The sequence below is a fragment of the Neopelma chrysocephalum genome, unplaced genomic scaffold (assembly GCF_003984885.1).
Source record: "Neopelma chrysocephalum unplaced genomic scaffold, ASM398488v2 Primary Assembly neopelma1_26, whole genome shotgun sequence".
NCBI classification, from domain to species: Eukaryota; Metazoa; Chordata; class Aves; order Passeriformes; family Pipridae; genus Neopelma; species Neopelma chrysocephalum.
The window spans coordinates 22,042,542-22,068,541 of record NW_020897695.1 but is presented as its reverse complement, the minus strand read 5'-3'; the positions used below and the strand labels follow the sequence as shown (position 1 = coordinate 22,068,541).

Genomic DNA, 26,000 nt, shown 5'->3' with positions numbered 1-26,000 from the left:
CTTAAACCCAGAGGGCTCAGCAGGAATTCAAAATATTTTTGAAAATGGTGTCACATGGCACTTGGTGTCTTGTAACTTGATGAAAGAAACTTCAGAACGGGGAAAGATTACAACACAAGTTTGAGAAAAGTTTTTAGAATGTCATGGAGAAATGAATGCAGGAAATAAATAATGTAGTAAAAATGTTTCAGTTACAGATGATCCTAGTTTAACTTTCAACTTGTCACTTCCTTGGAAACTGAGTGCTTCAGGAGAAAAAGAGGTGATTACAAGCAATGATAGTAAGCTGCTGCTTGTTAGCTGAGTCACAGTAATTGAACCTTTGTAAACTGCTCCAGTTGCTAAGGAATGCGTGCTAGTGCTTACTTTTGCCTGATGACTGAAGACTTAAATGTCTCAGATATTGGTTTTAGTCAGCTTTACTTAGGTAGACTACATGTGTTATTTATTCATACAACTTTTTCAAACTTGACAGACTAAAATCTCAATATCTCCTCATGGAAATGAGTTCATAGATTACTTACATGTATTGTAAAGTGGTGCTTCTTTTTCTGTGCTATAAATAGATTGCTTTTTAATGTACACAAGCAAGCCTGTTGTAGTCCTATTCCTCTTGTCTTTAAGTATAAATAGAAATTTTTGATTTATGTTCTTTAAACTACTTACAGTAGGGATTGTTCCTCTTCAAATTACACTGAGTAGGTAAATCTTCGGATTTTTTACTATTTTACAAGATTTTACTAATCTAAGAAGCACTGTCTGTGCACACATCAAGAATTCTCCTAGAAATTGCACTCCTGTTTTAGTCTGTACCCTTTTTATCTCTGTTCATAAACAAGTTTTTCTTTGCCTTTAATACTTTTTACTGCCCATCTCCCAAACATTTCATTTCCACATTAATCTCTTCAAGATATTTTGATCAGAACTGAATGCCATGGTCACAGTGAAGATTCATCACTGTTCTACATAATAACATTATAATATTTACAGCATTATTGTCTTTCTTTATCTCAATACAGTCTAACATCCTGCTTTTTTTTCTCTCTGTTCACTAAGCAATTTTTTTCAATAAGCAGATGTATCCACCATAATACATCTTTGCTTCCCCTATTGTTAACATGTGTGTCTCTAAAATGGTTCCTTTTGATGTGAATCACTTTGCACTGATCTACTCTGTATTTCATCTGTTGTAATGCTCCCCTGGTATGTTGTAAACAGGATCTGTAAGTTATTCATGGTATTCTCTACTAACTGAAGAAATTCATGTGTTCTTCCTGATGATTCAGCTTTGCCATTGTTCACCATATTTTGTTGCTTGTTGCTAAAACCGCTTAAAAATTAGGTATAAATCCTTTGTTCTTTACTTGTAGTCTCCTTTCTTGAAAAAGGATGATTTATTCCCGAATTTTATGTTTCTTGCTTTATAAGCTCTTTGTGTACCGTAATAGAAGAGTACCTTTTAACCTTAACTCCTGCACTTCCTCCATGCCTCTGAAGAGGGATTTTGTCAAAATGGAGGTTGTATGGCTAAATGCACGTTGTTTTCAAGAACAGATGAGCTCATTGTAACAACTTGTTAGCATTGCCATTGACTATCAGATTTGAAAACTTTGTTTCAAGGTATTCTTTCATATCTTTAACAACACAATGTTAATACAGCAGAGCTGACAGAAGAACTTGAAATTGCAGTCCTACAGAATTTAGGAAAGGATGTGCCTTGCTTGACTTAAAGCAATTATGTATCTGGTGTAAGCTAGTTAACTGGATTTCCTGTGTAGACATAGACAAGGAGACTGTGCCCTGAGTGGGCAACTCAAGCTGTCAAAATAAAATAATTTTAGATATGTTGAATCTCTTTTAGGTATCTTAAGGTATCTATTGTCTTCATTGACATGAGAGGGGGCTAGAGTAGCTATTTTAGGATCATCAGTTAACTCTTACGTGAGTGAAATTAGGTAAGAAGAATCCAACTGCCACTGATTACTGGGGTTCAAAACACATCCTTGTTTATGAATTCCCTAAATAGCTTTCCTACTAAATATTTTCGTAACTATTTGCTTGCCCATACAGAAGCACCTTCTACACATTCTGTTGTTCTGCAGTGTACCTCATAAAGCAGGTTCCCTTCTCACTGTTGCCTGGCTCTTTCCTTCTACATACTAGCTCCATTAAATCAGGTCTGTAGTCCCAGTTTTCCTCAGTCTTGTTTTATCTACACTGCCTGCCAGAACTTTTCATATTTCATTGTGTCTTACAGCACAACCAGCTTTGGGCTTCTGCCAGCTCTAACACAGTGAAACAAGCTCCTAGGCAGCATTTTCTTATGTAGTCAGTTCCTCATCCTTGTTGTCGTTGGCTATCATGCTCCAGATCAACTGTTGAAAAGACACAGCTACCTCTTAGATGGGCCTGTGGTGATTCTTGTGCATCTGCTTTCCAAATTTCATGCTAGACATTTTCTTTCTTCTGTCTCAACCTGCCACATACACCCTACCATCTTGTTAACACAAGTCCATGCAATACCTTGCTATCCTCTCTCATTAAAATCCAACCAGCTCTCAGTCATTTTCTCTCTGCAATGCTCTCAGTGCTTTCATGCTGTCTTGTTTTATGAGAAGTGCACTCTTCTTTCTCTGTGTTTCAATATAGTCACTGAAGTGTGCTGTCTCAATCCAACTTTGGTTTGGTTTTGGTTTTTATATGACTTTCAGTGATGAGGGTGACAATTTTTCTTGCTCCTTTCTTTTTTCCTTTACTATCATCATTACATAATTCTATTTCATCCATGGATAAATTAGTAGCTGGGCTTGCCATTTTAGATTTTTGAAAGTCAAGATTACTAGACTATTTACTAGTACGAAGGATTGCATCAGATTTTCCATGCCACAGCAGGAAACTTGACTTGTAACTTAAATCTCTTCCTGACCAGTTTTCTTTGTGGTATCAGCACTTGTCAGAGAAGAATATCTCAAAAAAGACAATAACTGCACTAAACCAGTGGGAATAGGAAGATACCACTACACTACCTGTGTCATACTAAGCAACTGAGGCGTAGAAGAGTAAAGCACTGCTCACTACAGGAATATTAGTGTTACCTTTGAATTATGCACTTACACATTTAAGACTGTTATGGTAATATTAATATAATATTTGCATTCTTAATTAACATTATTAATTAATAATTATTTTATAATTCATTATTAATGTTTTGGCACTAATATTGCCGTTATAATGATGTTATATCCTTCCTGAATTGGGTCAAAAAGATGACTGATGCACCTGATTTGCATATAAAATAATATCTCCTACAGTAAGTCTGGTTGTATCCTCAACCTCATTTAGCAAGGTGAAAGGCCTTCAATTACGGTGTTCTTTTGAAGCTAGTTGTGATTCCGTAGAGAGGCTTTGAAAGAACTTCAGCAGATGCTGTCAAAGTCCTACCTCCAATTCTTTGCTGTAGTCTTCATTTTGAGCTGAGTACGTGCACAGCCTGTCTGAACCTGAAGATCTTTTTTATGCTAGTTTCCAAATGTACCTATTCTGTTGGTCTAAGCAGTGTGAAGAGGTACCTTTTATACTATATGTACTATAATATATTGTACTATAGTGAGAGAGAAGATGCTTATTAAGTATCAAATAGCGTTTGTATTCAGATTACTATATTCACTTTCTTGAATTTATTTGAGTAAGCAAAATTAGGGTGATGGGATACAGTATTTGTGAAATATTCTGGCAGAGTTGACTGTGAAAGTGATTTGGCATGAAGGGTGTGGATATGTGTATTAACTTGTCCTTTCCATTTGCTGGAAGCTTAAGGAAATGTCTTTGAAGCCCATGCCTGATCATGCAACATGAGTAGGTTTGAAGACAGACTTCATCTGCCATGGTGCTGCTCTCAAATCAGCACACCAGTGCAGTGGCCTCAGCACACCACCATTCTTTCTCATCCTAAAATGTATGACATTTTAGGAAATGTTTTAGTAACTGTAAACAGGACTCCATTTACAGGAAAAATGAAAGCATAAAAACACTTCAACTACTGAAAGGCTTTATCATGGAATTTCCAATGTTTGGGAATTTCTTTTTATATAAAGATATTTATTTTTCAGCACCTTCCACGGACTTCAATCTTTACAAGAGCTGATGTCCATATTTCCCACAAAGAACTAGCTGATATCAGAAAAAATTGAAAATAGTTATCTATATCATAAAGAGGATTGTTTAAAATGTATTTCTTGCTCTTTGTGCTACTTCTCTTAGTTTAATTTCTTGTGCCCTCTTTGTTATACTTGTCTTTTTCACCTTTGTCTTCTCTAATTTGTTGTGTTCCCTCATCTCTCAGATTTCCTTTTCACTGAATCATAGAAAAATAGGACTGAAAAGGACCTGAAGAGGTCATCTAGTCCACCTCCTCCCCCTAGGCAGGATCAACTGTCCCTATATCATTCTTGACAGATGTTTATCTAACCTGTTCTTGAAAATCTTCGGTCAGGAGGTTCTCTGACGTTCCTAGGCAACCTAGGCCACTCTCCTTAGCATTCAAAAGGTCTTCCTGATGCCTGGCCCTAGACTCCCTTACTGCAATTTAAACTCATTACTTTCTTCTCCTTTCCATTAAGTCCTTATTTTGCCCTTGCTGTTTGTCCAGATTCTCTGTAAAACCAAGTAGCAGTTCTGTTATGATACAGGGCAATATTCTGTCAAAAGTTTTCTTTAGTTCCCCTTAGTTTCTTTCTTTTTCCTTATCTTATGTAAAATACGTTGTTACTCTAGCACTAATATGCAGTTTTCTGGATGCAGGGAACAACATCCCTGATCTCACAAGACCTTTAATACAGAACTCCTGTCAACCATCCCAGGCATGGGAATATCCTACATATATGATTTAAAAACAAAATTCAGTCTTACAGACCTAATTCATTCTTTGTCTCTGCATTGTCAGTCAATACTACCTTCACTGTTAGCAGCAGCATGTAAAGCTGATGTAAAAGAAATAAGAATCAGACCCTTTGCAGTTTTCAGTTTATTCTTATAAAGTATTATGATGCACTTTACTCTTCTCATATTCACCTCATTCCTCAAGCTGTAGTGTGCATACACATATTCCTGCCAGATACTGATCAGTGTTGCATACAGTCATCATTCTGGCATGTCTACTATATGCACCTACACTGAATGGCACTTACAGCAACTGCTTCTGTAATTTCTGTGCCTCCTTCTGTCTTTAAATGGAAAATGCACAACAGTCATAAATATAATTCATATCATATGTATGTGTCCAAAATTGGGAAAAGTCAGCTATTGCAAGTTCAAATTGATTCTGTCATCTAGAATCTAATTCATAATCTAATCGTTGTCTCTCCTTAAGGCTATTTCTGGAGTGGAAATTATAGTGGATGAAAAGAGAGAGAGTATTTTAATGCAATTTCATGACATAGATAACTATCATTGTTCTTTAAGCGGGACATTTACAGCTTAACCATCATGTCTGTAAATCAGAGGGGGTGCTGGAAATTATGTAGGGAGTTAAAAATGGATTCCTCCCTCAGTCTCTGGTCAAGCCTTATGGTGACTCTTTAGCCTCTTCAACCCAATTGCTTGCTTCTCCCTCACAAGCAGTGAGTCATAAACCAACAATCTGTAAATATCCCTTATATATTGCTTTTGCACCTAAGCTTACTGTGTAGGAATACTAGCCATATTCCTTTTTGCCCAGCTATATTTTGGGAATTTCTATATTTGTTTAAAGATTTCTGGACTTTCAACAAGAAAACTGCCAAGCTTCTGGGTATCCCAGTTATTTCAAAAATATATTTGCAAATGCATTGTACAATACATGTACAGAGAATCAAACATTTCCTAGACTCGACCATCACACTGTGCATGTGCTCTGACTGTGTGCATTCCTTGCATGCACAACTGGAGAATGCAGAATGCCCTCTCATTCTGGAGCTTCCTGGAAGCTTCAAATTTATTGTGCACATGCTCAGCAGTTCAACTGTTCAGGGACTTTATGTGTAGCATGGCTGGAAAATGCTGGGTTTGCCATCTGCCTGAGTAATACTGATGGGAAATTGTTTAGAATAATAAAAAAATTATGGGAGGAAGGTCAAGGTTCAGGAGATTATCCAGACCACTCTGTTGTTCTCAGGTGGAGTAACTATTTTTAGCTAATTTGCTCTTAAGCATTCTCATAGACATCCACAGATTCCACCAGCAATCTAGGCCAGTGCTTCACTGCCACGTTAGACAGCTTTTCCCAGAAACTAATTTGAACTTTCCAGGTTACGTCTCATTCTCTCCAGTATAAAATGTAAGACAGAATAATTATCTCCTCTTTTCATTGGCTCTGCCTGTGTTCAAAGCAGGCATCATATTCCACTTGGTCTTCCCTTCTTTAGATTTAACATGGCCAGTTCATGCCAGGTGTCTTCATAAGCCTCAGGAAACTCCCAAGCATTCAGTCACTCTAATTATTCTCCTCCAGCTAGTCCAGATTTTTCTGAAGTCTGGCATCTAGCTGTGGACATGGCATTCCTCTCTGCAGAGGTCTCTCCCGTGCTTAGTAGAAAAGGTGCACTTCACATGCACTGCAAACACCACTCCCACTCACACAGCTTGGTATGGGAAGTGCCTTTACATCACTTTTGTAAGACCCCAGGATTGCAGCTGGCATGTTCAAACTGACAGGAACATTTTGATTCCTAATCCTTGCATCCAGCCTGTCAAAATTCCCTCCCAGCATGTTATCAACATGTAAATTTACTAATGATATTCTCTGCTTCATCATGCAGGTCATTAAGAAAATATTGAGTAGTGCAGAATGAGGACGGAAGCACCATGCATGCACACTTCCGTTTCCACAGATATCTATCCTCTCAGTTTTGTTTTCCAGCTACTTTTGCATTCATTCTGCAGCAATTTCACCTAAACTATGTTTCCTTAGGTTTTAAAGAATGTCACACGAGGGAGTGTCGAGACACTTGTAAAGTCAAACCACCTACTGCTTTTTCCCTGTCTGCAAGGCCAATTACCCTGTCTTAGAGGGAGATCGGATTGGTTTGACACAGTTTGTTCCTAACAATCCATGTTGTCCGTTGCTACCTTGTTTTCTTGTGGGTGCTTACAAATTGTTTGATTATTTTTTCAGTACTTTTCCACGGTTGAAGTTTAGTTGACTGGACTATAATTTTACAGATCTTTCTCTTTAAAGATAGCTGCTGCATTTGCTCCTCCATCCTCATAGATAAGTACTAACATCTTTAAGACTGTTCCACATAGTGTGAGAGCATCTAACTCATCTAAATACAGTACTTATCTTCCCTTGCCTAGGCTGAAATCTTTAGTTTTGCCAGAGATTCCCTCAGACAACAGACCCAGACCCCAAATGCCTGCTTGTGTCTGGATGTGATGTGGGTATAATGGATGACCAGAGAGTCCATTTCTGCAGTGTTCAGAGGAGGGCAGCCCTCCTAGTGGGATGTTTCCCTAGGAGAAGATATTATAAAAGTAGATATTCTGGGTTGGGAATTGTCTAAAGATAAAATCTAGTCCTTAGAGAAATTTTTTTAAGATGCCCAGTGCTTGCATGGGTCTGAAATCTGAAAGCTTTTCAATCAGCTTCTCAACTATTATCCCCTTGATAAAGTGCCAGTTATATTTTTTAAAATGTGCTTGATCCAAAACCAAAAATCCTTGAGATAATAAAATGCTTTTGTTTATTGGTCCCTAAGGAAGTCAGAATAGGCTAAAACTGGCCAGATAAATAATTGTCATTATTGTTAAAGGGTAAATCAAAGTTTTTTGCTTCATTTTCTGTTTCATCATTCCATGTGGAAGGTAGAAAAAGAAGTTGTAATTTTTTCCATTCTTAAACAGACTGTAACAGGAACACTGTCATTAAAATAGTTCATACATATTCCACAGAAATGTGTCATCTTGAATGTGAACAGATACCTTGATCTACAGTGCTATACAATTTGTTTTCTACTTAGCATCAGTCATTTCTGTGTCCTGGGAGCATAATACATATAATTTGACTGTTACTAATGAATGTAGCTCCTTTTCTAAAGTCATTTGTTCAGTTAGATATCAAAAGAGAAAAACTCATACTCCTTAGCATTCAAGAAATAGATTTGAATTGCTGACTTCAAGCAAGACCGAATAGGCCATTATCTTTTCCCCTTTTAGAAAATGCAGGTAGCAGCTCCTGCTGAAAAGTGAAGCCTTTTAGGATATTTTTATTATCTTTTTGGATCACTACCAAGAATCAACATAAAATAAAAGTATAATAAGTAGCGGTCACCAGAGTACATCAGAACTGTATTACTGTATTCTTACGCTCTGAAAGGGCTTTACTGGACTACTAGAATCCAATTCAGAACTGTAAGGTCCATTGTGTACTTTCATTTTGTAGAGAAACTGCCCTTGGATTTTCTGGGAGTTTTATGTGAAAATCAGTACCAGAGAATGTTCCTAGTTTTCAATCCCACGTGAAAGCATGTTATAGGCAGAATGGATTAATGGTTCTTTCCTTTCCCCTAGTGAACAACCAAAGACTATGTTCTTGTAAATTTGTAAAAAAAAAATTTTAGAAAATCAGATTCATGTATCACAGTGTATCATTTGCATTTACCATGCTCACTAGACTTTTTAGGTGTGTCTTACTGCTTACAGTCCTGGTGTGAGTGGGGATCAGAAGTTTCCCTGTGAGTTTTAGTCAAGGATAATTCATCCATTGCGAAATAAGTTTTCCTCACTTTTGTTTGTTTGCTAGATCTGATGTCATAAAACAAATTATTACTTCCCATAGGAAAGAGATTTTGCCCCGATTTATGTCCTCTTCCCTATTCCCAGTCTTCTTGGCCCTCGTCCTGCAGTATGAGAGGACGTCTCTGAAACAATGCTGATTTATGTGAGAACCCATGTAGGGAATAAAAGTCTAACTTAATGAGTCAGGAAAAAGGTAAGCTCATATATTTAATAAGTCAGAATACTACTGTGGATGTCATAGGTCTCATCACCAATTTCAAAAACAGTATTTTGCTTCTAGTTAGATTAAGTATCCAGTTAAACTGAGTAAAAATTTAAAGACAACATTCAAAACAGCTCAGATTGCTCTGTAACAGTCACCCAAACAAAGCCCATGGTGTTTAGTGCTCCGATATGATTTGTTCCCCAGAAGTAGATGGGTGAGATGGTGCATTGAAGGTTTTCTATTACTGGTTCCCTTTCTAAATACCTATTTTTACATTTTAACATATAGCTCCATCAGCCCTCCCAGACGCAAGTGGGACAAGCAGCCTCACAATCCAATCTCCTGCATTTGGCTCACAGTCAAGCATCTATGTCTCAAAGCCCAGTGCGTCAGGCTTCCTCTTCCTCCTCCTCATCCTCCTCCTCTTCAGCTTTGAGTGTTGGCCAGTTAGTCAGCAGTAAGTATTGCTCCTTGGCTCTCCTTAATTCTCCCCACTGTTTGTCCTCCTCACTGCTGAGTTTCCTGATCTGCTTTCCCTCCTTTTGTTTTTTTAAATATAGTAGGTTGTATATTGCTAAGTAGAGTGACACTCACCAGTAAATACTAAGTGCTGTCGTGGATGGGGCTTAAAGTAAACATGCCTTGAGAAATTGTAATCAATGCTGTAAATGGTCGTAAAAATTGTAGCAGCCATGAGGGCAATTCTTATAACTGAAATGTAGTTTATGTTTTTTTGAAATTAGAAGTTTTTGAATTAGTCAATATAATGAATTATATTTCTCAGAATTTGGTGGGCAAACAGATCCTCCTACTTTTGGTTAAACCGCTTGTTTTTTTGCTTAGTTGATATAGTGAACCATTTTACAAACCCTTGTATGACACAAATCTAGAGTAAGACACTTTTCTGGCCAGGAAAAGTTTGCACAGTTTAAACAAGAATGAACTGGAACATGTGGGGGAGAAGAAAGAAGCATGCTACAGTAAAACTGAGTTTTAGTGTTAGCTGACCTGAACAGCCCTTTCTTGCAGATCACATAGATCAGGGTCTTTGCTATTAACTTATCAGCCCTAACTTTGGTCTTTACCTAGCAATAACAATGGGTTGAGAGTATACATATGAAGCATTAACAGTTCAAAAATCAAGTTATTTGGAGGACCTTGTTCAGTGATGCTTCATGTACATATTTCAAGTAAACAAACACTATAGCTCATGCCATATTGTTAATGTAAAATATATGATTGATACAAGCTTATGAAGGGCTTGGAGAAACTGCCATGGAAGAAAATATGTGAAAAAATCTTGGTTAGATTATTTCAGAGATTGTTTACATGGGGAAGTATCTAGTAGAGCTAGAGTGGTAAAATTATGCTGATATGACTCCCAGTGTGAATACTTTTATTCTGTAATAAAAATATCTGCATACAGCTACAGTTATAATTATAGTGATATAAATATACTGCTATTGCTCTGTCAGTAAATTTTCTCATGTAGACATGCTTGTAGGATAAGAGGCTTCAGGTTAAAAATACATAAAGTTTACCCCTTGTCTATGTGGGAAAATTGAGTAAAACAGCTGGTGTGGAATAAGTTGTATTTCAATGGCTAGTCCAGAATAGCTCCTCTTGTGGACATTCTATTTAAAATAAAAGCAACATGGAAGAAGCTCTTTTAAATTTGCAGAATAAGCCTGTCAAAGTTTAGGAGATGCTAGAAAAATAATTATTTGTTCAATTGTATGCAATTCCTCTTAGAACATGTATTTTATTATAACAAGATTTTGTTATGATTAAAATCATGCAAGCATGATCTTTTTTCTCATCCTTCTTTCAGTGCATTCCCAATGGAATTGTCTTAGGGATGCATTAGAATTACTAATGCAACAGGTGGGCTGTTGTCCCCAGGTTTGTTCCTTACCTGATTCACTAAACTGTTCCCCAGTTTGCATAACATTTGAGGTAGGGAGCTGTAGAAGGGTGAAGGATGGTCTTGTCTCAGGCAGTAGCAGCCTAAAGAGCTGAAGCTTTCTGTCTGCTATGTAATTCCAGTGCAACAGCAGGCAAATCACTTAAAAGAGATTTTTCGCAAGTGGTCCCTCAATATCCAGCTTGAGACTCTGGACTTTAATTTACAGAAGAACCTGGTTCTCACAGTTACAATTTTAAGTGCCCTTTCACTGTGGAACTGTATCAAGAACCATTTAAAGACAATCTAAACCACCATTTCCTACTTGACCTAGACTGGGTACCCAAAAATGCTTTTTCCCTTAATATCTGTCCACTTCTTTGTGAATGAGAAGGGGAAGACCTTCATCTTGTAGAAACACAATAAAATAAATTAAGATTTTAAAAAACCCAGAAGAGCTCAAGAGGAGATGTCTTGAGTGAAGGGCTTTAATGGGGGTCTGGAGCCACACACTGAACAAGTAAAAAGGCAATACATCAATCAGTTCAACTGTAATGAAGGACAATTCATCCTGTGCACTGGACAGGGCACATGAAAATTAATTGGTAGTCCAGGGCTCAAAATCTATGCTACACTGTGTTGTGGGCTGTTGTAACTCCAGAATATTGTAGCTTCTGTGTGTTTATTTCTGCAACTCTAAGGATGTTCTTTTACCTTTATTTTTTGCTTGAATACATTTCAAGGTTGTTACAAAAGGAAAATAGTAACATAAATTAGTCATATGGTGAGATAATGCTTATGTCTGTAGTTGGAAATAGGAGATCTGTTGGATGGATGGTAAAGCTGATAGTTCTGTTATCACCTTGTTGGTCCTGCTCTAAAAGGAATAAGACACATGCTGTGCTTATGCTTCTGGCTGAGAGCAGAGGAGTATGAGGCACAGGAATATCTATATATCAAGGGTTGGACTTGATGATCTCGGATTTCTTTTCCAACCCGGTTGATTCTATGATTCTATGATTCTATTTGGGCACGAGTGGGAGATACACAAATGAACCTAGAATTTATATTTGATTCTCTCAGGCTTGACTCCATTCGTTGCTTGTCCTTTTCCAGTCCCATTACTTCCTCACGCTGTTCTTCACACAATCTATGCTCCCTTTGCCTCCATTTTCCTCTAACCTTCTCCCTGCAGTTCTTTCACCATAGTCCGTCATTGCCCAGCTCCTCTTCCCTTTTCACTTCCTCTCCTCCAGCTCTCATTCAGTCGCTGTCCCTAGACAGTGGTAACTACGCCCTGTTACCAGTCTTTTTATTAGGTAGTTTTTGTCCTCCTCTATCTTATTTTACCACTAGTGCTACTTCTTTTTACTTATTTTCTTTCCTCTACCACAGTGATTACTATTCTCTGCACAGTCAGGCCCTCTCTCCCTCCAGTCCAGACTCAAATCCCTGCTCCTTAGTAGTCTTCAGGTTTGGCTTTTTCCTTCCATCATTTCTTTTTCTTTTCTAGACTAAAGGTTAATTTTTGCCACCTCTGCATCCAAATCATGCTGATGCCACTCCCATGCTCCCTAGAAGCCTTCAGAGGAGTATGGGAAATGATCACCAAGAAGAGCAACAAGTCAGTCTCTCTGTCTTTACAGTTGTCCTGTCACAAAGCAGGCCAGAGCCACAACCATAAGAGACTTTTCATCCTATTAGACTGAGGAAAGTGTTGCACTTGGACATAAACTCATTAGGATTCAGAGTCTTAAGAGCATTCCAAAGGAAGATGTTATTGATTGGGATCTCCTGAAAAAAACCCGTAATAGATAATTATACATAAATAAAGACTTCTGGAGTTGTTTTGAATTTATACTTCCAGCTTCATCCAGTCTCTAGCCACTCAAGACCAACAGAAGGAGTAGCATGAGAGGCAGGTCAACTCACTTCTGCCATTTACATAGCATTCTCACACAGACAGAAGTAAACCAGCCATCTCAAGGATCCATAATGTCTGTCCAGTATACCCTTGAAAGCACGTAGCCAAGCACTAACTGGAGCTAACACTGCCTGCTTAAGCCTGCTTGAGCTGCCACAGTGATGGTGATGGTGTTCCAGGGCACAGTAGAGCTACCTACTGCTTTTTAGTAATGTGGAAAGAGCCTACAAGAAAGAGGAAAATATGATCAGTGCAATAAGAAAAGATCAAACAACCTGTGTAATGGAACATGAAAAGTCAGACAGGATCCTTCATAGCTTTTCATTGTTGCTAATAAACCAGTGATACTTTTGGGACAAATAGTATTAAATGATCTTCATGAATTTGAAAATTGTTTCATGTGACTGAAAATCCATTTGCATACATATGTGACTGTACATGGGGAAACAAATAGACAGAAAGTCATCCCTGTTTTGCTTCTTTGTAGAATCTGCTCAGCTTCTGGACACAGATCCCTAAAGGACAGGAGCACCTCTTTGTCAAGGCTGTGGCCCATAATTAAACAAAGCCTTCTTAGCTTCACAGCTCCCACACCAGCTGCAGAGCTTTGTATACCAGGCCTGCGATTTAAAAGCAGCGTCTCAAAGTCCATTCAAAGTCTTTCAGTGTGATGAGGTGGGCAATGGGTCAGGGGTTCTGAAAGAAGTTCATAGGCATGAAGGCAGCAAGAAACAACTTGATTGCTTTATCCCTCCTGAGGTAGGAATATTGTTACTTCCTTTTCCTCATTCCTTCCAAAACTGCAGTCCAGACCTCCAGCAGCAGTCCTAGGGTTGAGTACCTTGGCAGAGATTTTCCATATTCCAGAAATTGTTCCTAAATATAGCAAAGTTCATGTAAAACTAGGCACATTCAGCCAGCTTGTTTGGTTAATCAAAGTGCATAGAGCAACATAACTTCAGTAAATAAATATTTGGGGCAAGCTTTTGCACAGTGACTGTAAAGAAAGTAACTCTTTTACAAGAGGTTGCCTCATATCAAGAAATTACTACAGTACAATGAGAAAATATTAAGAACTGGTCTTTAATAACTTTAGTGTTCTATGTTCCTTGTTTTTATTCCTTTTGCTTTTCATTCTAGTAATATTTTCTTTATGATTTTTTTTTTCCTTTAACACGTGTCTGAATTTTAAAAAGGTGCATTTCCTTACTTTTTTTAAAATATTTTCCTTTCTTTTTTAATTCCTGTCCTGGTTTTTCCCCTGGATTGTAATCTTCTTTATAGCTTTTCCCTTTTATCTCATCATCACCCCTTCATCCCTAACCAGCAACAAGTGCTAGTTATTCTAAAGACAAAAAAACCTGGTTATTTCCAAATAAAGGATGTTCAAAAAGTTCTGCCTAAGCAAGATAAACTTATTCGAGGTTCATCTCTACTCTTCCTATTACTTCTGTATGATTTCTTCATATTGCCTCATCCTGTCTCTATTCTCTTTTGTCTTCTTTGTTGTCTCTTCTTTCAATTCTACATCATTATTCCTACCTTTTATAATTTCATATTCCTATTCTGAAATGCATCCCTCTGCTCATTTCTTTAACTTTTCCACCATATGTTCTCTTTGTGGAAATCACTAGTTTCCCCTTGTTCTGTGGCTTGTGTTTCCATGAAGTTCCTTTCTTCCTTCCAAATTCATTTCACTGTCATCTGTTACTATAAAATTAAAATGCTTCCCATAAACAAATTATTATTCTTTTTTTCCCCTGAGCTCCAGTCCATTTTCCGTTATCAATGTTTTGTCCTGCCTTTCTTATCCAATTTACTTTCTATTGGACCTCCCCTGCCAGCTATTTCTCCTTCTGTCTGACTGGGGAAATCATCCTCCTGTAATCCCTCCTGTGGCAGAACCCTGTGCAACAGAAATTTGCTTTCTCCTTCAGGGTGCACTGATTTCTCTGAAGCAGTTCTTTCCCCCAACTATTAAAATCACAGCATATTTTCACTCACCAAGAAACTCATGTGGGATTTTCAGAAGAATTCAAAATTGGGAGAAGTATTCCCTTCAGTAGAAAAAAAGGGATTTCAATGCAGGAGAACCTGTGGATTTTATTTCTTCAACTCTTCTCATCTACCTTCACCATCCACCAGGACAACTAGTGAAATTTTGTCTTTCTTTCTTTTTGTTATGAGATACGTACACATACCTCCTGAAATGGTCCCAGATAACTCTCTTACCTTTCTCCAGCACCCAATAGTTTCATAGACACAACAGCCATTGTTTCCTCATGCACTAATGCAAACTTGGAGTCTTGAAATGCTGTTACTGTAGGTTCCAGCCACTCAATAGAATTGGTATTTTCTATTTTCCTGTTGATACTGGCCCGTTATCTATTTGAATGTATTTATGTACGTGCATATATTAGTTCACAGAGTCCAAGACTACATATTGATGGTATTCTAATAGCAATAGAGTAAAACAGACCTATGCTGTTATATGATAATGTCAAAAGAATGGTCTTCATAGCACTATTTGTGTTTTATGGATGTGATTACTTTATAAACCTGAGTGGCCACTGTCATAGCGCTGACTACTTAAAAACAAATGATATGCACCCTAGCTTTATACTGAAGGAGTGAATGGGAGGTAAGCTCAAGCACAGCAGTGAGAACAGGAGAGATGATTCTGAGTGTGGAGCATTGTCAAAACTAGGTTCAGCCTATGTGAATGTTTACCTGTGGTCCCTGGTTGCATACACAAGAATTTTAAAAATACTATTGCTGTGTCTGCTTCTTACACTCCAGAAATGAATAGATACAGGCTGAATTTTTATATCAGAAAACCTTTTTCCCTCTGTCTATTATTGGACAAAAAGATTTTTTTGTAGGATGTTTTTCCATCATAAGGAAATTTTACACCAGGCTTATAAACCTCTGAAAATAAAAGCTTTTTTACTGTAATCCTGACGAGCCCACAACTATGTCATACTAGCAGAAGCCACTCTTATATAGGGTTTAGTAATGTAGTCTAGCGCTGTCCTTGCACAACTGCTTGCATTTACAGAAATTGAGGGGTTATTGTGCTGCAAACTTTTCACCTCGAAGTCTGAGGAATGAGGTGAAGAACAATAGAGATATCTCACCGGGAGAATGGCTTCACTACAGGCAGGATTGCACAACACTTTGAAATCTTCCACCGTCCCAGTCCCATGCTGTCTCTGACTTGGTGAACACTTTCATTTAGTCAGGGATCAGTAGCTTGGGAGGGGGGAGAAAGTTCCATTCTCCAGCTGTTGTGTCATTTCCCTTGATAAGTCCTAAATTGACTGAGTTATCCATCTCCAAAGGAGCTTTCCTGTGGTAGACATGCTTTATTATGTGCCCTTTCAGGGACAAAGGCTTCTGTGTCAGTAAACTGCTATAGAGAGGAAGGACAGATTTATTCTCACAGCATCATAAGTATTATCTTCTGAGGGGCTAATGTAAAAGTAAAAAACTGTGCAGCATTACCATCCAAATCCAAAGTTGCTGCTCCTTGATTATCAACTTGATGGGAGACAGAATGAAAAGCTTGAAAGGCTGCTTCTCAGAAGGGCATATTTTAAAAATGATTTTTAAATCAAGTGGGTTTTAAAGGCAGCATTTTGATTGGGTTTGTTCATTTGATGGGTTATTTTGGATGTTCAGCTGGCAGTTTGTGTTGTGTATTGTGGAAAAGGGAAGAAATGGTTGTGAATCTCCTTATTTGGCATTAATTTTAGATAAGGCAGAAAGTCTTGATTTCAAGTTAAAAATCCAAGCAGTTCATACATATATTTAAGCCCTCCCCACAAACTGGAAATAAATATATTAACACTAGCCTTCTTTTTGATAAGAAGGGAAAACAGGGAACATGACTCCTCAACCCAGGGAAGATTTTGCAAGGCTTAACTGGCAGTGAAGAGCCCAGGCACCCTCTCACTCTGTGGTGAGCAGGCCATTTTCAGAAGTTCAGTAACAGCACGTTCTTGAAAAACTTCCACCAGCACCTGCAGACAATGCAGCCTTGTTACCATTTTAGCAATCTGAACATACTTCATAACGCACCTGACAAGGCAAGTCTGTTTCTGTTTGGGGAAGAAGAGAAAGGGATAAGTATTAAAAAAATTGAACTTGAACATCTTGACAATGAAAGCTGGTGTAAGCCTATCCCACTGATATGTGATGCAAAGAACTGACATGATTAAAAAAAATATCTCAACAGATCCTCAAACAGCCACTGGAGAGGTGGATGGGGTTAACCTGGAAGAAATCCGAGAATTTGCCAAAGCCTTTAAAATCCGGCGCCTGTCCCTTGGCCTGACACAGACTCAAGTTGGCCAAGCCCTAAGCGCCACCGAAGGCCCAGCCTATAGCCAGTCTGCCATCTGCAGGTAACAAGTTACATCATAAACTCTCCTCTCCTCTCTTTATTCTTAAAAATTATTCAGCTTATTGTGAGGAGCATGCTTGTGTTTGAGTCTCCTGTCTTTACAGTTTATTATTTAATCTGAGATTTAAATTGGCCAATAATGTTAACTGACAGATAAAATGTTCTTATTGCGTAACCCTAGAGTAACTTTGGTCTTTTATTTTTATCTTCTTCTTTTTTAAACAAGTGAGAAACAATGTTCCTGGCACTGAGACTTAATTCTGTAGATGAGCTGGAGACCCTGCTGATGCTGGATAAGCACCAGCTGACCCTCTTCATACTGTGCCATTTTCTACAGATAGGGTTACTGAACAAATATTTCATGGCTGCATCCCTGCTAAGTTAAAACCTATATTACTGTGGTTAGCACTTCACATAGAGGATGTTAATGATGATTTACCTAGGCAACATAGAAGGGAAAAAAATAACCTTCCTGCTATCTTGCAAACCAGCAGCTATTCATCTTTTATCACCCAAATATTTACTAAAAAAAAACCAGACAAACCCATGCATGCAAAACAGAAGCAGAAATCTGTCCTAATCATAAGAAATCATAATACAGTCTTGACAAAGCTAAAGTAGAAGCAAACGCCTTATATGCATGTATGTGTGTTAAAGTAATCCCATGTTTATGCATGAGGTAACAAACACACTTAGGTAACAGCTTTTTCCTCTTGGGCAATGCCTTATAGTCCTTCTCCATCAGTGAAAGCCAAGAAACCAACTCTAAGCTCATTTAAGTGGATTTCGTTCTTGGTGATCCATGAAATGCTCTGTCTTTTTATCTGCTCTTTATACTTTTAATGTATTCCCTATAGAACGGAAGTGTACTTTTCCTGCAGTTAAAGACTAAGGTTATAAATAACATCAGTATGGGGTAGTGAGCTTGCAGCTCACATTTTGCTCAATGATTTTCCATAAAACCCATTGATTGTTGTTAAATACAAAAAGCTCCATAGGATCCTCTCACTTCTATGGTCTCCCCTACTGTTTTTTCTTATAAGATACCCTCCCTGTAGAAAATAACCTTTATTCAGTCTATACAAGGATACTACTGCTGGGAAATTTGTTTCAAGACTTGTATATCGTTACACCAAACATGTACTACAGTATCAACACTAACAAGCAGTGCCAAGGATATGAACGCTATTGTTCCCTATTACTAAGGTTTAATTCTTTTTTTTTTTCTTCCTTGTGGTCAGTAGATAAAGAATGCCTAAAACAGGTGCAGTCTTAGAAACTGACAATTTTTTGTAGCCTTAAGTTGCTCTTTAATATACTATACTTTAAAGAGACACGTTGCAGTTTCCTTTGCTTTTGTTTAGTTTTCTGTCTTCTCATTTCATTCATTCTTTCTCACACCTTGAAAAAACACTGGGGACGGTGAGACATTTTACAGATGGATCCTTAGAGGGACAAATTTCTCAGAACATGAGGAATGGGTGCACAAGCTGGTCCCAAATACTTGCAAGGTTACAGGTTTTTTTAATTTCCTTTGCCTGCCCCAGATGGATACCACTTCAGAATGTAATAACATGCTATGACAGTGCATTTTTTGTTAAGCACCAAGACAAGCTGTGTTGCAGAACAAGTATGTGTTCATCAGAAATATTAGTTTTAACTTTTCTTTTAAGGGTACCAAAGGAGATTCAGTATGAACTCTAGGTTAATGGAAGAGACAGTAAGGCAAACAAGTTGAACAACCAACTCAAAGACAAGAGTAGAGTCTCCTGCTGGCCTGTGCAGGTCATATTAGCAATATATCACCTTGATATGTTCTGCATGCAAATAACAGTGTTTTCTTTAGCTTGAGACAATAGATTTGAAAACACACTCTTCAGCCTGAAATATCACTGGACACCTTGTAGTCAATAACACATTAGGATGTCAGGCACCAGTTACAAATTCTTTGGAATTCTTATTATCTGAAATTATTCCTTGTCTTATTGTTTGTTTGTGAGAAATGCTTTGTTTCTTGCTGGAATATTTTCTGCTGCCTCCACATGCTGAAAATTACCAACTCCAGTCACTGAGTTTCTTTGCACAAAGGCACTGACTCAGTTGTCTCATCTGTAGAGCATGCTGTGATTAGTGGCAGTGGTGGTGTTTCAGCACCGGCTGGGCTGGAGAGCAGAGCAGCATCATGCAATAATTGTTGCCTTTCTGCAACATTAAATACTGCAACATGCGAAGTGGACAGAGCAAAGTGGGGAAATATAAATGGGTGCCACCAGAAGATTCGGGTTAAGATTTTTTAATGTGTAGCAAAAGAGAATGAACTCAGTAAAGGAAAGAAACAATTACCTATAAGACTTGAAATGTGAACTCAGCTCTTCTGCTTGTTTTTGAAAGGATTAAAGCTTTGTGTGGCTGCTTTTCCAGATGTTTTATAATACTTGTAAAATCTGGTTTGGCAAAAGACTTTTGATGGCAAAATGATATATAGAAGACCTTATTTACAGGAAATGATATCATTCTGGTACAGTTTGCAGAAATCCCACAATAAACTCAGCTTGGTGCCACGGCATATTAGTAGACTATTATGCTGGGTTTCATCTGGAAAACATGAGTTCATCTTTGCACATTGTGGGGGCAGTCAAGATAATTGCAAAGTGTCCAGCTGTTTCAGCTGAACACCACTGTGGATATGGGAATCTTTTTCCAACCCAGAAAAGGGATATAGCATTAACTTACAAACAGTGAAAATTGCTGAAAAAACAGAAAGGAAACCTGATATTCAGAGGCTAGTGACTGCCATTGGCTTGTATTATTAAGGCTGTGGTGCTTGGACAACACAGGATGGGAGGGAAAACAAAAGGATTAATCACAAAGATAAGATTATAAAATGCAATTGCCTTTGATATCATTTCCTGTAATTAGACTTAGTCTTAAGGGTTGTGAAGATCATCAGAAATATGAAAATGTGACAACCTACATTATTTAGTGTACTTAGAATTTTGTTGTAGTGCTTATTATGTGTTAGCTTAAATATCTAGTTTTATATATATACTTATAGATATACCTATCTGACAGTTTTCATAATCCATTGTAAATTACCTCTGCCAGTCAACTAGTTAGGCAGGCAGGAAGTCCCACCCTGGCAGAGCATCAGTGTAAGACTCTTCTTTCTCAATTTTCCCTCAGACACACCATCCTGAGAAGCCACTTTTTCCTACCACAGGAAGCCCAAGAGAACACTATAGCTAGCAGTCTGACAGCCAAACTGAACCCTGGCCTTTTGTATCCTGCCAGGTTTGAAAAGCTGGACATCACCCCTAAAAGTGCCCAGAAGATAAAGCCGGTGCTTGAGCGGTGGATGGCTGAGGCTGAGGCCCGCCATCGAGCAGGTATGCAGAACCTTACCGAGTTTATTGGAAGTGAACCATCCAAAAAGCGCAAGAGGCGTACCTCATTCACGCCACAAGCCCTTGAAATCTTGAATGCCCACTTTGAGAAGAACACACATCCCTCTGGGCAAGAAATGACAGAGATTGCAGAGAAACTGAACTATGACCGAGAAGTAGTTAGAGTTTGGTTCTGCAATAAGAGGCAAGCACTGAAGAACACAATTAAACGTTTGAAACAACATGAGCCTGCGACAGCAGTTCCTATGGAGCCTTTAACAGACTCTCTGGAAGAAAATTCCTAAAAACAAAACAAAGCAAAACAAAACAAAACCACACAGAAAATAAAATTGCACCAACAGAAATGCAACCATTTGAACTCTGTGAAAATACCTATTCATCACCCTTGTAAGTAAAAGACTGAGAAAACTACAAGAAGGACAGAACAGTTTATAAATGTCCATGGGTTTTCCTATTAAAAAAAAAAATACACGACACTTAGTGTGTGTGTGTGTCGTAGAATTAGTTCCCAAAAAAAAGAAAAAGCCAGTTTTTTTAAATGGACTTAAAGTAAACCAAATAACTGCTTACTTTTTTCTGTATATTATGAAAATATGAACACATTTTAAGGAAAAACAAAACAAACAAAAAAAAAAAGAAAAAACTTTTATCTGTTTAAAAGAGAATACAAGCCTGCCACCTGGAGGAGTGATTGTAGCCTTTCAGGTATCAAGTGCTGATTCACTATGAAAACTATTAACCAAAGTCAGAAACATGGCATTGCAAACTAGATTGTTAGTCTACTCTTTTATGAGTGTAAAATTGTGTTATGAATTTTTACATTTGTATTTTGCAAAGACAAAAACAACAGGATTAGTTTCTCTCATTCTTGTTTGCACCCCTGCAGGTGTGTACAAACAGGTGTTAAAGCCATTCCATAGCAGTCACCTCCTTTTCTTTTAGTCCAGAGTTTTGCAATCTCCTAGTGTCTGGGTGCCAAAAATAACTTATTTTTATTGTGATTTGTGGGGTTTGGTGTTTCTCTTCTAAGGGTGTGTGTCTTGGTTTGCATTTTTCTTTTCTTATTTTTTGGTTCTGATTCTATTTACTGCCTCCTCCCTTCCAGCTCATTCTCCACCCCTTCCCCAAACCCACATAACCCAGTACTGTTTGAAGACTTTTATACTGATACACTGAAATGCAACAGAGGACCAAGAAGGATTTAGGATTATGCCTGATGGACTGTCAGCCTACACTGAACATTGTGCTTTTTGTCAAATGTGTGGCTTGGGATTTCTCTGTCCTTTGGCTGTGATCCTGGAGAGGTTACCAAAACACATTTTGTAGTATAAATATAAACTGCACACTTGGTTTGATATTGCATCTATATTATAGTTCCATTTGAAGCAATTTCTCTCCAAAGTCTGCTAGCCAAAGAAATTTTTTGAGATTCTGATGAAAACAAATTGACAGGCCAAGAAGCGATGAGGAGGTTTTGATCATTAGATCATTATGGACTGTTTCAATGGTAGCGTTTTGTTCCTTTTGCCTTTTTTTGTGTTATCCTGATATTGATGCTTGCCCTGTTAACTTCTTCAGTAGGATGATGTGTTTCTGCAGGTGTTTGCTGTGGCCATTGGCTAGCATAAGCAACTGGGATGTAGAGAAACGCAGTGAATATCCCTTGGTAATGTAAGGTGGGTCACCTGCAATATGTAGGTGAACTGATTTTCCTTTAAAGACAGTTTATCTCTGTGGCTTCCTTTTTGATTGGACAAACATCACTAAAATACTGTGGTCATTGGACCTACAAGTATACTTGTAGTACTCTTGCTTAGGGCAAGAGAAAAGTGTTGCAGGTTCTTGATGGGGTATGGGCTGACCTATGAGAGTTGTCTGCAATTTTCATCTTTGTCTGAGTTCTGCTCCAGCCTTTGGGGTTCAGCCCTGTTAGGGTGAAAGGTGCGTCTTGATCAGGTCTTCCCAAAAAAAAACATCAGGGATTTGGTTCAACTCACTGTAGAAATGGTAAAATTCTGCTGGTATAACTCGTGATTGCAGTCCTTGACCTTAGGATGGTTGTACTGGATTCTGGTCTGCCCAGGATGTTGGTCTACCCAGGATGCTGAAGGAAGTTCCTGAAGTGCTGTAGTCTTCAAATAACACCTCTTTTATTAACAGAGTTTTCCAGAACTCAAGAACTCCAAAACTTAGTGAAAGAAACAGACTTTCATTGATTTCAATAGGCTTTGAATCTGGCCCTCACTATTTTATTAATGGAATTTGCCTTGTAGAGTGTGGTATTTGCTGCATGGCTGAGGGAGTTTTAAGGTTTCAGAGAACCATCATCAGGGCCAGAAACTGCTTCTAAATGTGAGCACTCTCAAAGGTCAGGATTGGAGAGCACTGACAATCCAGTACTCCAGGATGGGCTCACGTCCAGCAAATGCATTTTAGACTTTAAGCTTCAGCAGGGTATGTTTAAGGATATTTTCAGTATTGCTTTTATGAGGAGGAGAGTGAGGATTGTTATTGACTCTTTTTCAACTGTTGATATATAAATAACTGCTGGGGGAAAAAAACACCACAGTAACCACAGGCAAATTGTGAGGGACAAAGAAGATGCTTTACCCAAGCTGAGCATGTAAAGTAAAGAGAGTCTCATGGCTACATCTGCCCCTCTGAGGTTTTTTTTGCCCTCTGTCTCCAAAGATACCTATGTCCACAGAAATATCTCCGTTATCTATATCAAACAGCCCCAAATTTGTGGCCACAGTTCAATTTACATAACGATCAGACCACCAACCAGAAGCCAACAGGGAAGCAGGGAAGAATGGATCGTATTTGGAAGCAGACACTCCTGAATCCTACCCGTGTCTCCAGTACAGTCCTAATTGCCCAGTCATTAATGCCACATACACGATTACCCGTTCAGTCATCCTTAAGAACATACCCTCCCCCGCTCCATCCCCCTCTACAGCCTGGGAACAAAACCATCAACCATTCTTTGCCTAAAAATGAAATTTCCAATTCTCCCAGGGACTGCTCTAAATTCTGTGAAGAAAAATCCCTCAAGAAGAAAAGTTAACTAAACAGTGTATGAAAGATACTAAATGTTTAAAAATATGCTGGCAGCAGTTACATAAGCTCTTTTCTGTTCCAAAGTACATATCAGAAGGATAAAACTAGGACAGTGAAAATGTAAAATAAATATAAATTGCCAGCTTGGAAGAAAAAATAATGTTTATCCCACAGTCTTAAAACCATTCATGTGCAGTGATTTTTTTTACAGTTTTCTAATTTTGTATTATGTTTTGTAAATTATTTATAAAGTGTTGTAATGCTTCTTATATTAATTTTTCTATAAACAAATATTTGCAATGAGGCATAAATGGTGCCTGAACAGATTCTTAGGAAGATAAATTATGTGTGAGTCATATATCTTTGGGAGGCCATAAATATTTTGTTTTATTTTGTTACTAGCAACATTTCTCATTTCCATTTGTAAACTATTTTCATGTACTGATAACATTTGAATATCTTTTAATTTTGCATGTGACTAAAGGATAGATTGCTACCAGCCAATGAAACAAAAGTCTCTTCAGTCGTATGTGATTGTTTAATGGTTTTCCAATTTATTGATCATTGAATTTTTTTAAATATATATATAAATATTATTTGAATAATGAACCAAGGGTTCACTTACTGTTCTGATTTTGTCTTTTTATGTTTTTCACTAAAAAGCTATTTTGGACAGTTGAAGAAATCAAATGCATTCAAATGGTTCAAATTTCTTTATGTTACTACTGAAAAAGAAAAAAAAGCCAAAAAAGAAAATAAAAGAAAAGAAAAGAAAAAAAATAAAAAGAGAGAACAAGAAAGAAAAAAGGAGCTAGGAATGAACAAGTAGAGGCGTATCAAAGAACTCAAGCTATAACCAAAAAGAAATATGTAAATGCCTTTGCTCGTCTTCTCAATGCTGGACCAAAGCTCAATGTATGTAGGTATATGCACATTGTATAGATATGGCTAAATGTTGCTGACAATCTCGCAATACTAAACTGTTACTATTTTAAAAAAATACAAAAATAAGACTGATCATCAGTGTTTTACCTCAGCACTCTACTTGTACCCAGTTATTGACCACCATTCAAATAAGAAGATAAGAGAGGAAATTGATTTCCATGTCAATGTTTGACTGTAAAATCTGTTTGGAAAACATTTTGTAATGAGCTTTTTGTCACGTGGTTTGCTTGTTTCCAACTTGAGATTATGTGGGGCACATTTGTTTATTTATTGTTTAAAAGTGATATTATTTATTAGTATTATTATTATTATTATTATTTTTGTCCTATGTGCTATAAACTACAGAATGGTCACCAGGGTCACTTATGAAGCACTGCAAAGAGATCTGTTTTTCCATGCGTGGAGCATACAGCAGGAAAGATGGCAGTACAAAATGGACTGTATTGTGTCTTTAAAAAATACGAATAAATGCAAAAGGAGTTGATATGGTGGACTTGTGACCAAGAAAACAAACTGGATATTTAGAAGCTCCTTACTACTCTGACTTTGAAACCAAAGCTGATTTATCTGCACAGGTTGCTTAACATGAAAAAAAAAAACTGACAAAAACTGTACTTAATCTAGAGCAATATCTGTATGGTCAGTAAAGCTGCACTTTGTGTATTTCTTAACAGCTTCAGATCTGTCACTTTTAATTTGTACCATAAAAAATAAAGAATTGTTTGACATGAAAAATAAGCTCCTTTCATGTGTTTGCCTTAAATCTCATGTGTTATTTACATTATCCGAGCTCATGTAATTTCACATCAGTTCAATACAAAAATAGTTAAATGCTTGAAAGAAAGGAAGAAAGAAAATCCATTTGCACTGTGAGGCATAACTTTATCTGCAAAACTAAACACTGTTTCTGTACCCAGAGTGGGTGCATGGATTGGCGATGTCTTATTTTCTCTACAGGGATGGAGAGTAGAGGATCTACCTCAGGAATATTCTGGAATCACTCAGGTGAGTGTGTGTTATCCCCCAGGCCAAACGGAGCAAAGCACAGATGGACATGAAGGCCAGAAACAGTGTATCTCCCCGTGCTTCCGCAGTTCCATACCAAAGTCCTGGTAAGCGATAGAAGGGGAGTGCCGTAGCAAGACTGGGTCAGCCATTCAAATGATTTCTCTTGCATTTTAGCAGAGCTCATGAGGTTCATTGCTCATTTCTTTCTGTAATTAGATATTAGGTCACAGAAATGCCTCTTTTTTCAGGTTACACTTTGAGTTATACTGAGTTCTATCTAAATACATGATTCTGAAAAATCAGCACATTTTGAGAAATGAATTAGTTGTATTATGAAGTTGTTTTGGAAAAAAACAGCCCATTAAATAAAAGCT

General features: G+C 37.7%; 1 protein-coding gene across 7 annotated transcripts in view; it reads left to right on the top strand.

Annotated features, from left to right (window-relative positions):
* The window catches only part of POU6F2 (POU class 6 homeobox 2), a 359,056-nt gene extending 333,700 nt beyond the window's left edge, over positions 1-25,356 (top strand). For 6 of the 7 annotated variants that reach the window (XM_027675880.1, XM_027675879.1, XM_027675877.1 and 3 more), the window contains 3 exons: positions 9,266-9,434; positions 17,042-17,210; positions 20,393-25,356. In XM_027675880.1, the coding sequence (XP_027531681.1) occupies positions 9,266-9,434; positions 17,042-17,210; positions 20,393-20,897 (843 nt within the window). In that variant the 3' untranslated portion in view covers positions 20,898-25,356. The remainder of the gene's footprint in view (positions 1-9,265; positions 9,435-17,041; positions 17,211-20,392) is intronic. The other variant, XM_027675876.1, reaches the window with a different exon arrangement.
* Positions 25,357-26,000: the final 644 nt, after the last annotated feature.